Genomic DNA, 14081 nt, shown 5'->3' with positions numbered 1-14081 from the left:
ATTATTTAGGACTCGCAGGCGGGGACACAGCGGTCCGACGGCTCTGGACGTTTTAAGCTGCTAATTATTACCAAGATAATGGGGTGCTGGACTTTCTCGGCTGCAACATCTGTACTTATCGTTTCTTGTTGTAAGTATATGAGAGCTTTTATTTTTCTCTGCACGCTAAGAAAAAAAACCCACTTCAGTTGTTTCCGTTGCACTGTGAATTTCTTTTCATCCTGTGATCAAAGAATGAAAACTTAAAGTGCTGATTCAACTAATCCAAATTTGGTTTCTATTTCAAGGGTTTCATTGTACTAAGGGATGCGGTCAGAGAGCAGGGTATCCCAATACTATACTTTGAACATCCATGCCTACTTTATGGGAACTTCGTGTATTTTTTATTTCCTTTAATACTTTATTCACTATTGATTTATTTCAGACAGCTCATTTGCTCATTTCAAATCGCTGATGAGTCGAGCTGTTTTACAGGACAATAAGGTTTTTTTTTTATTTGAGCGTAGTTCTGGTGTCACAAACCGCACATCGATGAACAGTAGAAATGTTAAAGAAAATGTATTGCTCCTATACGAATAGTTCATTCGTATAGGAGTATGTTGAACATAATATCAGATTTTTGATGATCTTTGGTGATCTTTCGTTCAAATCACCTCTGACGCGCAAAGAATTATGCATTATGAATTTGATATACAGTATCAACTGGAACTTCTAAATGGGTTCTGCGTGTTGCAACGAGGCAGTGCTTTTCCGAGGTGCTGATGACGAGCTGTAGGCAACATCAAATTATAACCCACCATTATAACAGCCCGCATTATTGTTTTACAAAACAAAATTTAAGAACGTTCTCACGCAGCAAAAATCAGTACCGTATGCACACTGAAAAAAATATTTAATATTAAGTAATCTACCTTAATTGACTTAGAAATAAACAAAACGGTTTAAATAGCACTCTGCTTGTAATTACAATTAGGCCCTTACATATCCATACATTATCTTCCAGAAAGTTTATTTTTTACTCATACGTTTTTACGTTCAATGGACATTTATTCATAGTCTTGAATGCATGTTGATGTTTCAACAGAAGACAAGCCTTCATTTTAAAACGTTTTTAGACAAACCGTCTTTAGTTTGAGCAAAGCAGACTCGCACCAATTACACGAATTCAGCCTTTAAGGTGTGGTCCCGTCTTATTATTTGCAGGCGTTATCTGTGTGAAGTCTGAACACTTCAACGTTTTCCTTAACATTGTGAAATTCATCGAAAGCGGTGCTTAGAGTAACATTGGAATGGTAAAGAATCTTAATTACTGTCAGTTGAAAGGAGTGCTTTGTATCTTAGGGACTGAGACTACTCCCAAACCGAATCATGATCACATCAGCTTTTGATAAGCTCTTTTCTACCGCTTTCCACATGTTGCTCGAAAACACCGATAGAAAGGACCTGAGCGGTGCAGACTGACCATGAAGTCCGCAAGGTTTGCTGTAAAATCTCCGTTTTCTGTTCAGTTTCGTACATGTACACAGATTGTGGCAGCACTGCAAATATGCCGAATCTTACATACATTACATACTGGAATCGCAAGTAGTTTAAGAAGGGAATTTAAGGTGAAAAGGATTATGTCTTGGAAAAAATAGAGTGAAACCCCATACAGAAACTAGGCTATTGATACTGTGACTAAAAAAGCACTCCAGAAAAAAATCAGTTTGGAGGATCTGGAAAACAGTTTTAGCATGACCCCAGGAACTCCCTATGGTTAGATAGTGTTTATAATACGCTGCCTAAAATATTTAAATCAATCGACGGTGATTTTCTGTGGCTAATTTGTATTACCATTGCCAGGTTTCGTTGTAGCTACACTGCGATGCGTCTAATTACATCCTAAATAAGATTTGGTAAATAATCAAATCGCTGTATTAACAATACTCACTGTTGTACTACACTTTCATGTGTTCTGATGATAAATATTTTCGGTAAACGACATTTGCATTTCTTCACGGAGCCTTGCTGGAATAGGGAGTTCTGCTTCAAGATGAGAGAAAATGAACAAACGATATATTTTCATATCGTGTAAAAATTACGTGGGTACTGTGTGTGTGTGAAACTAGCTATGTTTAGACTTTGACCATTTATGATCAAATGGGTAGGGAGACAGGTGGAGAGTGTCAGGAGAAATCCACGCGAATTCCTAAAACGTTTTTATTGAATCTTTCTTTTTATAAATGATCTTTGTATGTCGGCTGTAAGCGTGTTGTCCTGGTGTTACCGTTATTGATGTGGGATTTTGAATAGTTCGTATGCCACCTGGTGGCTGACTTTGGTCATTGTGCTTCTCTCTGTTAAAAGCCCCAAGTGCAAACTTAATTTTATATATACTTTCAATGAAAAACAGCCTCGACAAAGCGTTCCTACTGTACGTATAGAGAAATTCGTGCTGAGCAGACAAAATCTATAGATGTATTAAAACAATGAAAAAAACAAATACGCGAAAATAACTAAAAAAATATTGTTTAAAACCGCATACTTTGTACTGTTGTAGCAACAGTGCAAACCACTGTTTGCAAGGTGGGGGTTCTGTTCTAGATGCGAATAAAGCAAAGGTCAGAGAGGGCAGCAATACAAATAAATCAGATCTTCTAGAAGCAACATATTTCAGTCTCAGAATAACAAGAAAATGAGGATCTGGCCTAACAAGAAAGTTTCATAGAAAAGGCAATAACAAGCATAAGGACAATGTATATTCCATATCACTCAGTGCCAAAGTGCACTAATATCTGATTCATCATTATAAATAGTTAATACTGTGTGACAGGAAAATGTTACCAGTGAGGTGAAATAATCTTATTCCTACAAATAAATGAGAGGGCATTTTAAGACTGTCACCCCCTTCGAATCTGAATAACTTTTACATGAACTGTACAATTAGTCAATAAAAACAAAAGTAAATGAGGACAGACACTGTCCGTAAAGAAACTGTATTTTGATCTGGAGTTTTGCAAATGATTATTGTTATTTGTGAATCCTAGAGTGTCATGGTTTATATAACTATTATTTTAATGAAAACTATAACTTTTTATGGTTTAACGGTTTATGGTCTGTACTTCTGTTTTTTAAAGTTAGCTGAATGCCACTGTTCCACCTTTCGGTTATTCCTATCGACTGCTATATTTTCTATGAGTAAACCTGTTTGTACAACAGCAAAAAGAAAAGCATTTTAATATCTGCAACACCCTTGTAAGCAAACTTTAGTCACATTTCCCAGCAGTGCACTGAGGAACTGTTCCTCAGACTTGGCTTGAGCCTGTACTTATGGATTTAATTTATTTCTGGAGCAGTAACTGCTGATTTTAATTAGTTTCAAGTTTGCTTTCTGTTTTTGCTTATCCAGCCTTTTCTTTTCTCTTTTTTTTTGAAGTTTATGTTTTGATGTTTTGCGTTGGGTAACATCTGGAATGCTTTTTAAAGATGTGTACTGTTTCTTTTAATGTTTGTGCAGCTTTATTAGATCATTGTAGTTTTCTTATGAAAAGGGCTCATCTGGATATAATTAACAATTAATCTATTGTGATGTGGCAGTCAATCTGTGGTTTCGGGCTCCTGGGATTACAAGCGCAAGATGTTTGGAAAGCTGATACCCTGCATGTCTTCACTGCAGATTTATAAATAAAAAAGCCATTGTCCCCTTGTCAAGCCACAAACTCCCCACATTTCTGAAGCAGTTGATAAAAAGCCTGATTCTCCAGTTTAGAGGGCACAGGGAGGGCTGCATTATAATTAACCCTGACTTATAAAAAAGTGGAAGAAAGGATGAAGTCCGGAGGAACAGAATTTGTCATTTTACACCCTCTACCTGGAAAATCAGTCCAATTAGGCCAAACTCACAAAACTGGAGCTTTGATGAATCGATCACTGTTGCAGAACATCAGCTGGAACTTGAGGCTTTGATTGAAAACAGCGTCTGAAGCAAAAGGATAGAAAAGCGGATATACTGAGATTTTTTCTCATCTTTCTCTCTTTCACTTTTCACGTTATGGATGTCAACATCATTAAGATACGTTCTCTTCATGCGATTCTCACTTTTTCATGTGACGTGTGAGTGTTTCAGCAAGAAAAGCACATACAGTAGTCATTTCTTTTCCTACACAGTCAATTATGCAACAGGCAAACCCTTCATTTCACTGTTAATGCTGTTTTTTGTGCATCTGAAATATACAATGCCTTTTCAACACAGTTTGTATGATAATTTACAAAGCAAATGCCACAAGGAATAGTGGGGATCTCAAAAATAACCTAGCATGTTTCTCAGTTAAAGAAACATAGTTCGATTGAAAGCAGAAATACCTTTAAATATCCCAAACTTACATTGTCTGAGGTAACATAAGACATCATGCCTGCACACAAACAACATAAGTGCAGGATTTTACAGTAAATACTATGAGATTAAATTGTAAATGAATTTTCTTAAAAGTCTCCTGTCTGTAGAGCCTTCATGCATGAACTAAGATAAGAAAAGGATAACAGCTGCTTAAAATAAACAAATACAGCACATTTTGTCAGACACACTGGAAACAGAATGTAACTGAATGTTATTCTCTTTCAGTTGCAGAATATTGAGATTTATAGTTTCAAATTTAGAGCCAGGCTTTGATGTTTAATATCTCACCTCGATTACTAGTATTCATTAATGTGGTTGATGCTTTTATGCTGCTTACAGTGGTTAAAATGACCTATTTTACATAGAGATTATACAGCTGGGTTTGCTGTAAAGTTTGTAAAGTTTCTTGCCCAGGGATACAGCATTAGTACAGTACCTTGCAGTTTGGATCTGGACTGTCCGTTTTAGACTCATCACATAAGAACTGTTTAGAAACCCTTGACCATGTGCTAATACAAGCATAGCACAGTGCCACGTACTGTATAAAGGTCCTTACTTGAGAATACTTGAATCTAGCGTTTCCAATATCCAAATGCTGGTGCAGTTTGAAAGGAGAACATTAAGGAATCCCAAGGAGAATGTGCTCAATGCACTGTACATTGTGACTGGCTCATTTTATTACATAGAAATTAAGGAGAGGGGAAAAGTAAATATGGGGGAAGAAAATGAGCAGTATAGAATCCAAAACCCTGAAGCCATGAGGCCAATATCTTGTCCTCCTTCCAGAAACGGTTGGATCCGTTAACTACTTACAACCAAATGGGACAGACGAGTTGAATGGCATTTATAACCAGTCTTTGTGCTGTTATACTCATATGCTCTTGTGTTCTTACAGTATGTTTCTATGGCTATGATGGTTCAGCAGTGTCCCAGGACTATGGCAGATGATAACCCACACAAAAGAACAAATCGTCTAAATCAAGCAACTGCTGTATGAATTTTCAAGCTTGGGCAACAAGATTAATGCAATGCTTTTGGCTCCAAAGCCTAAAAAAGGTGTTTCTATTGTGCTTGATTTATTTTTCAGATGTCCACTCTCTTGCCTTTACAAACATTAAGACCAACTTCTGCAAGTGGTGTGACTCTTCAAGCCCCCGCTGTGAAAACAATGTCTGCACCAGCAACTGCAACTTCAGCTCCTTCTGTGCCATGTCTGAAGAGATCTGTGTGGCTGTGTGGTACGTGCCGGGGTTGAGGTCTCAAAAAACATGTCTAATGGAAAAAGAATATCGTTATTACTGAGAACCTACGAAATACTTTGGCAAAATAAGTAGGTATTTGGGCCAATTTCATTTTAATTACTAAGATTACTACAACTTTTAAAGGAATACATACTGTAAACATATTTGCTGTGCGAAACTCATACTTCATGCAAGTTTGAATAAACCTTATTGTGCATTAATGTGTTCAGGTTAACTTGTTAGAAGACTGTAGCTATCCCAATAATGGATTTTATGTGTTATCTAGTATAAAGCCTACAGTATGTGATATAAAATGAATGTTTTCAAAAATTGAGTTATGCACTTGCCCTCGTTCCCTTCCGCCTTCTTCAGAAAAGACACGGGGTTAATAAACTTGAACACTGAATTACTTTTTCAAAAGTGACTCTGGTTATGGGGGATGAGCCAGCTGGCTTCAGTAAAAGGTTGCTGAGAAAAGCAAATGGAAACTTGGCAGATGTAACAAGAAACTCCCATCCCACACTTAATAAAAAAATAGAAACTATCACAGCAGCAGCTTCAGTCTGGAATGCCGGGAATAGATTTCTCTCTTTCATGAAAAGCAGCCCAAAATCAGGTCCGAAAGGTGGGTTAGAATTCTATTTAAACATCATAATTGCTTCATTGATCTGAATTTTTCTGGAAATATTTAAAAACACCAAGAAAATTCTTCAATAAATCCCTACCCCTGCTGAATTATGACTTACTTTTATTTTCATATAAAGGAATTTGTGGCTATGGGATGTTTGGGGGCAAACCAATATGTTCTTGTTCCAGGGTTGCCAAAACATAGTCAATTATATCAATCTGTTTTCAAACGCTGATTTTAGATTATGCTTTTATTAAATACCATCCCTTTGAAAGAATTGTTCAGCTTGAAAAATCGAAATGCACAAATTGGTACTATTACCACTAATAATAGCAATGCGATACTTACAAAGCACTGCCTAGGGCTGGCAACGGTTCCAGAGCTGATAATCAGAACAAGACACCAGACCATGGCTCCACACTCACATAGAAAATAATGACTCCCCACCTAGAGTCACTGAAACACAACGTATGAAACACAGGTGGACCAAGCCACATAAGAAGATGTGAAAAGCATGGGCAATTATTTAAAAATGATGTTTCTACAATAATTCCCAGAATGCTTTGTGATCTTCTGCATCTAATCTGCAGTCTGAAAAGCCAAACACATCCTGCACGGTGCGCCCAAAGAAATGCCCTCCACCTAACCCAGCCCAAGTGGATGCTACAGTAATGAAGAAACTCCAGTCTCAAAGCAGGGATGTGCTACTGATGTTGGCTTGAGCCCCTGTGAGCTGAGGTGTAATCTGTCTGCGTGTGTTTCAGGAAGCAGGACAATGAGAGTGTCAGCGTTCGAACCCTGTGCCACCACCCACAGGAAGCCCTGGAGAACATCATGGTGTCCAATTACTCCACCACTCAGTGCCTGATGGTGCAGCAGTCTTCTGATGAGGGAACTGTGTACATCTGTGGGTGTGTGGAGGATCACGAGTGTAACGACATGCTGGTGTTTGACAAGCACTCCAATGGTAAAGTGATGTGCAGCTCCCTTGGCTCAAAAGTTTTGTGCGTTTGTCACACTTTGTTGATCGGCAGAGAGGCAGAAATAATTTTCATTTGAAAGAAAAAAGCTTTTCCAGCAGCGCCATACTGTACATATACAGTATAAACTACGAAATGTTTCAGGGGAAAACAAAATATTTATTTCTGTATTATTAACCATGTGAACACAAACTTTATGCTTGCTGTCTTTCATGACGGTAGGCCTCGACTAAATTTGTCCCCTAAAAGAAACTATATTATCATTTTTCAGCTACAAAAGAATGGAGAACAAAATAAATATTTTCGGGGCCTCAGTCTGGAATTTTGTTTGGAGGAGGGGGGGTAGGGGGTTACAATGTAGTTTTAATACCACAATGATGCAATAATATCTAAGGTTTAAGGCCATCTTAAAAAATTGCTGCACTAATCAAGTTTTGAGCATAACTGCTGTGCAATGTTGAAAAACATGAGCTTAAGTAACAGGAATCATACAAAAACATACAAGAATAGTAAAGACAGCAACATTAAATGCAAATTTTGTTACTTTGTTCTGTTTCATTTTTATAGAAATACTTGCTGGACTTTATAAAGATCACAGTTGTTCTTTTTTGACAGTACTACAGTACGTGACTTACTGTATTCTCATGTAGAGTATGTAGTGTACTTTTACTTTGGTACAAAAAAGAGCAAAGAAGCATTGTTCTTTTACTAAAACTCCCCCCAAAATGTGTCTGTATTTCTTTTGCAGGATATTTAAAATTACAGAGCAAAGAAGTAATTCCTGTGGTTGTGATCAGCTTGCTCCCACCTGTTTTGGTTGCCATTATTTCCACCCTGGCCTTTTACCTTTATCGTACCCGCCACCAGAACAAACAGCCCAAAGACTGGCCTCCTAAACGCACCCACTACCAGTCCTTGGACCTTCCGGAGAACAACACAGAGTACAATGGGAAACCCTTGACGATAATGGACGATGGCCACTCAGATGTCTCCTCGACTTGTGCCAACAACATAAACCATAACACCGAGCTGCTGCCCATTGAGCTCGACACTGTGGTGGGGAAGGGCCGTTTCGCTGACGTCTGGAGAGCCAGGCTGAACCACAACGCCTCTGGACAGTATGAGACCGTCGCTGTCAAGATCTTCCCTTCTGTGGAGTACTCTTCCTGGAAGAATGAGCGCAAGATCTTTTCGGACATTAACCTCAAGCACGAGAGCGTGCTGCAGTTCCTCACAGCTGAGGAGAGAGGCACAGGGCCACAGAAGCAATACTGGCTCATCACTGCCTACCACAGCCTGGGGAACCTGCAAGACTACCTGACCAGCCATGTCCTTACGTGGAGAGAGCTCCACTCGGTGGCGGGGTCCGTGGTCAGAGGAGTGGCCCACCTCCACAGTGACTACACCGCCTGTGGAGCCCCTAAAATCCCCATTGCTCACCGAGACCTCAAGAGCACCAACATTGTGATGAAGAGCAAGACAGAGTGTGTCCTGTGTGATTTTGGGCTGGCTCTGAGACTGGACCTCTCTCTCACAGTGGATGACTTTGCCAACAGCGGGCAGGTAAGAGAGCTGTTTGCTTCATCACATAAAACACTTAGTGTAGCTGTATAATAAATGACAATTAATCACAGTGAACTTGGACATGCTGTATGATTTGGTATTGTATGCATGTTTTCGTTACTGTATAGTTATAGATGCCATGAGATATAAAATTTTTGTTTTTTTTTCCTGCAGATTATTACTACTAATCTAAACTGTTCATGTGGTATAGTGTGAAAAGCATTGATTATTTTCAGTGATTCTTTCGTCATTCCACACAAGAATGTTACTGCATTGCCGAAGTCAAGACCCCTGCCTGCAGACTTTGCTTGTTTGTCAGGTGGGCACTGCACGCTACATGGCTCCAGAGGTTCTCGAATCCCGGGTCAACCTGGAAGACCTGGAGTCCTTCAAACAGATGGACGTGTATTCCATGGCTCTGGTCTTATGGGAAATGGCGTCTAGGTGTGATGTGATAGGCGGTAAGAGTCTGAATTCTGATTTTACGCTCTTGCTCTTCATGTGCCGCAGTATTTACACATCCTTTGACAAAATCAAAAGCTACAATCTTTGATATGTATGAAATATATGCTGAAGATCTTTCTTTAAGATAACGTAACTCTCTACAAGATATTTACTGCGTGAAGACAAGCCCGACGTGACCGCTCACGTTTCTCTGTGCTGCCAGATGTGAAGAGCTACGAGCCGCCCTTTGGCTCGAAGGTGTGCGAGCAGCCCTGTGTGGAGAGCATGAGGGACCTGGTTCTCCGGGACAGAGGCCGGCCGGACATCCCCAGCAGCTGGCTGGTCCACCAGGTACCGACAGCGCAGTGTCCCACCGACTGCGCGAGCGCTGGCCTTCTGAATGTGTGACATTAAACAAGAACACAGGAAAGGTGTCAAATGAGAGGAGGCGGTTCGGTCCGTCTAGCTTATTTGGTTAGTTAGTAGCTACTGTAAGAGATCCCAGGATCTCAGAAAGAAGCCAGGGTATCGGTTTCAGCCACATGGTTGGGTATTTTGTTCCATATGGCCACAAGCTTTTTAGGTAAAGAAGTGCCTCCTTCACTCGGTGGTAAATGCTCTTCCACATAGTTTCCACTGGTGACCTCGGTGTGACTATTTATTAGTATATAAGACGTCCTGGGGTGTCTTTGCTGTTTGACATTCTGTATGCTTCCTTTATTTCACTTTCTCCATCTAAAATGACTCGTGCAGGGATTGCTTCAGAAAATAATTTTAGGGGAACGAAATCGCGTCTTTAGTCCTTCTTGTTTTGAAAAAATGTTTAATGTGTTCAGAATTCTTTAGTTTCAAGCTTTAAGAAAGTACGGATAACAACCAGCTACAGTTCAAAATCAAAAGATTTCATGAATTAATCTGTAAACTTTTTTAAAACATCAAAGTCAAGGAGAATTTAAGGGTATTTTTAAGCTACAGGATGATCTTGGATCAAGCTTTTATTTTATGGCGAGTGTGGACTTCTACAGCTCTGGCGCCTTTATTCACCGTGCTTGGCGGCTGTTGTTAAAAGGGTGGGTGAGGGATTAGACATGATCTCCTGTCTTGCGCTGGGGTGTCTGTTCCAGGGGATGAAGTTCCTGTGCTCCACCATCGTGGAGTGCTGGGATCACGACCCCGAGGCCCGACTGACCGCGCACTGCGTGGAAGAGCGCTTCAACTCCATGGGGCAGGAAGGGTACGAGGACATTCTGAACAACAACAACCAGCACACCAGCAGCCCCGCATGTCCGGAGCTCAGGAAGCCCAGCAGCAGCGCCCACGAGCCCAAACCTCTCGAAGACAAGGCAGCAGTGCGACTTGTGACCGAAGTGTAGGAGCTTCCCGGGATGGTGAAGGACAGAGAAATAATGTGGAGCTTCTAGACCCGAGGGAATGCCCTGTGTCTTTAAAGGCACCCTAGACCTCTCAGGCCAGGGAGGAAGACGTTGTGAAGATAGACTTTCACTGAAAGAGCTGGTCTCTTTTCCTTTTCATGTGTAATCCTGATATTTTAAAGCTGCACATTTGTGAATTTTTCACCTTATCGAAGACTTTTCTCATTTCTTTTCTGTGAGACAGCTACAGAAAGAGAGTTTCATTAGCTGTAGGAATGGCCACACTCTAGGTTTTCAAATAAAATATAGACCAGGCAGCTCCGACCCTGATCCTGAAGGGCCCCAATCCTGTAGTTTTTATAACCATTAAATCACCAATTTCTAAAGGCTTGAAAATTCTGTGATCAGCCCTTGGTGATTTATTAAATTAATTTATAGATCGCTTGGAACAAAATGTTCTAGTCCTCGGGGATTAGAGCTTCCTTAATTAAACATGACTAGCTTAATTGATTACTTGATGAATAAGCTAGTAGTGATCCGTCTTTAGGAATTAGTGCTTTAAGATGAACTACAGATGTGATAGGAGAGGCTGATAGGCAAGGCTGGACATACTGTACCTGATATGAGAGCCCTATATAGACTTTTAAAGGATAATTAGTCCCCAGAAGACAATAATATACAAATTTGATTATAAACTTTTTATAAAAAGGAATTTTCTGGTGTTAAAATGTTACATTTTCTAGTTGGGTCACATCTTTGCACTTAGCTTTACATATAATGTTATTGACATTTGACTTCAAACTATCAGTTGATCCCAGAACCTGTATAGTATAGTGACTGTTTGAAGGTTCTAGCAGTTAAAAAATATCTTTTACAGCAGCCAAACAAGAATTTCTAATTCACAGTTTGTCTTGGAACGCTGTTGTCGGAAATGAAGAGTTTGGAAATGAGCTCAGAAATATTCTCCATTGTTCACCCTTGTTGTTTTCTTGTCCGAATTGTTTCTTGAGGTTTAGAGTTGTGCTTTAAAACCTGAAGGTTTTTTTCAGTTTTAGTCTCTTCTTGCATTACGAAAAAGATGTTATGCTTTTCCTGGCAGTGTGGTCTTGCCAGTATTTACTTGGTGATGGGTCTTTGCATGATGAAATTCTCTGTGAAGTTTTTATTGGATATTACAATTAATTAATTCTGGGTACCAGCCCAAAAATGCAGATTTGTCAAAGAAACCACAATAAACAAACCCACAGGAGGCCAGCTGGGATAATTAGGCGATTTGAACAGGAAAATGAGCAAATGAGAGTTTTATAAAACTTTTATAGTGCGTTGTAATTGTGAGGTCAAACAACTGTTTCTTAATTTTTTTTAAATTGACTCTTGTAGCACGACAATATTGTGTCCCTGCAAAAATCATTCTTTTGAATTTTCCTTTTATTTGAAACCAGAGAGCTTTCATTAGAGCCCATTTGTCATCATTTAGTGCATTAGATTTAAGAGGTCTGCAGTGTTTTTATATTTTATAGGGTGTTCTACAGGAATCTATGACAAAATCAGATGGCAGTGTGAAAATATACAGTTGCCCCAAGTACTAACAAATCTTAACTTACTTTTTTGAGGTAACTGCTTTTGAAATATGTGGATCGTTTCAGAACTCATCTTCTGTCAATGGAAACTGCTTTTAAATGCACTGGAATTTTTTTCCTACCCCCTATCTTGACATCATGGAGGCTGGACCTATAGGTGAGAGGCTATTCAAGATTTTTTTAGGCTCATATTTTATGTCCTTCTTTATATTGGACTGAACAGGGGCTGTACAATACCTGGATTGCATAATCTAAACCTACAGTTTGGTGCAAAAGTCTGTTCATGCTCGCATGAGTTAAAGGGTTAGGTGTATGAAAAATACAGTTTGAATTTTACACATAGAAAGAAAAAAAGAACAGGAAACTACAACTCTGAACAGTATTTGAAACTGTAATGGCTTAAGCCTTGACTGATCTCTGCCAAAGCCCATCTTTTATCACAGCAGTCATCTGGATATGAAGTCTAAAGGCTTTCCTAAGGCCTGGCTCGATGTACTGTAGCTTGCAAAACTTGCAGTTTTGCAAGTCTTGTGATTGATGCAGCTTCCTAACTGACTATAGATCACAATCAGAAGTAAAGATATTACCCCAAGAAATGGCACTCTGCATTCAAGGAAGCCTGTTCTGAAATTAACCTTTCAGAAATGTTAAATTCAGATCACATAATGTGGATAGTGTCTTGCTTGTTTTTTTAGTTTAACATATGAATATTCTCAAATGTGGAAAAATTAAATAAGCTGTGCTAATGAATCCTGTGCCTGAAGTTGGAAAAAAAACATACAAGCTTTTCGATCCTAAAATCAGATTAAAGCAATAGCAGTTTAACTGTCTCGTTTAAACAATATCTTTGATATGCTGTATCGTGTCTTTTATGTTTGCTCAGTATATGTAACTAAGAATCAAACACAGCCGACACAGTGGTGATGGCATCATGTTTAACATGAAGTTTCAGTTTTTTTTTAATGATAGTTTTTTTGAGGATTTTTCCTAACCCAAAGTCAGGTGACATAAGAACATTAGAAATGTTGTTCTTCTATTCTTCTGGATTTCCACAGAGGAAAGCCTTAAGAGACCGAACATGTGGTAGACTGCAGAGTGGCCCTGCTCTCAGATGACAATACTAATGAAAATTACGTATCCAGAGCACTGCATCACTTGCCTCGACCCACTGCCTCTGAAAACTTACTTGTCTAATAATTTATGAGCATGTAACTTATCAATTTAATACTATTCAATCCCCGTTCACATACAGTACCTGTCTGACAAAGAGAGTTAGCCATTATTTATACCCTAGTCTTTATATAGAGCAGTGTTTCCCAAAATGATGTGTAAACTTCTCACAGAAAAAAAAAATCCATGTGAAATTGGTAGAAGATACAATATATTGAGAAATAACCATATAAGATTTTTTTAAAATATTGTATATTGGAGTAAAGGTCATTTACAATGTCTTCATGTATAGGAAGGGGCATATCTTAGAGGCATTTTAACCAAAAAACAGTATGTGTTTATTGTGAACTGGTTTCACACTTGTAAAGATGTACTCAATTTCAATTTATAAAGTGTTCGATTTTATAATCCATTCCAGAACTGTTCTTTTGTGCAATAAATATTTTTTCACTATTAACGTTTGCTTATTTCTTAAATGATAAATCTCAAGCACCGTGCATGGCTTCATTAGTGAGGTTGATTTTCATGTCTGGAACACGTCTATCCATATTATCAGTAAACTGTCAGGTCGAGGCAGACTGAAATTTATCCCCGAAGCACATGTGAGATCTTTGAAACACGGAGAATAATAAGAATTTATAATTAAGACGTTACAAGCCGTGCTACAGTATTTTCCAATTTGATTTCAGCGCATATGAAGGGTTTGTTCACTGAAAACTGCATATTC

At 38.9% G+C, this 14081-nt stretch overlaps 1 protein-coding gene across 1 annotated transcript; it reads left to right on the top strand.

Annotated features, from left to right (window-relative positions):
* The first annotated feature begins 20 nt into the window (after positions 1 to 20).
* On the top strand, positions 21 to 13805 carry tgfbr2l (transforming growth factor beta receptor-like). Its single transcript, XM_088930635.1, has 7 exons — positions 21 to 130; positions 5463 to 5613; positions 7009 to 7211; positions 7973 to 8787; positions 9107 to 9248; positions 9455 to 9582; positions 10356 to 13805. The coding sequence occupies exons 1-7, from the start codon at positions 79 to 81 to the stop codon at positions 10602 to 10604; spliced, it is 1740 nt and encodes a 579-aa protein (XP_088786761.1). The 5' UTR covers positions 21 to 78; the 3' UTR covers positions 10605 to 13805.
* Positions 13806 to 14081: the final 276 nt, after the last annotated feature.

This window comes from Atractosteus spatula, chromosome 13, assembly GCF_055471065.1.
Source record: "Atractosteus spatula isolate fAtrSpa1 chromosome 13, fAtrSpa1.hap1, whole genome shotgun sequence".
Classification (NCBI taxonomy): Eukaryota; Metazoa; Chordata; class Actinopteri; order Semionotiformes; family Lepisosteidae; genus Atractosteus; species Atractosteus spatula.
This window is presented reverse-complemented; position numbering and strand designations above follow the sequence as displayed.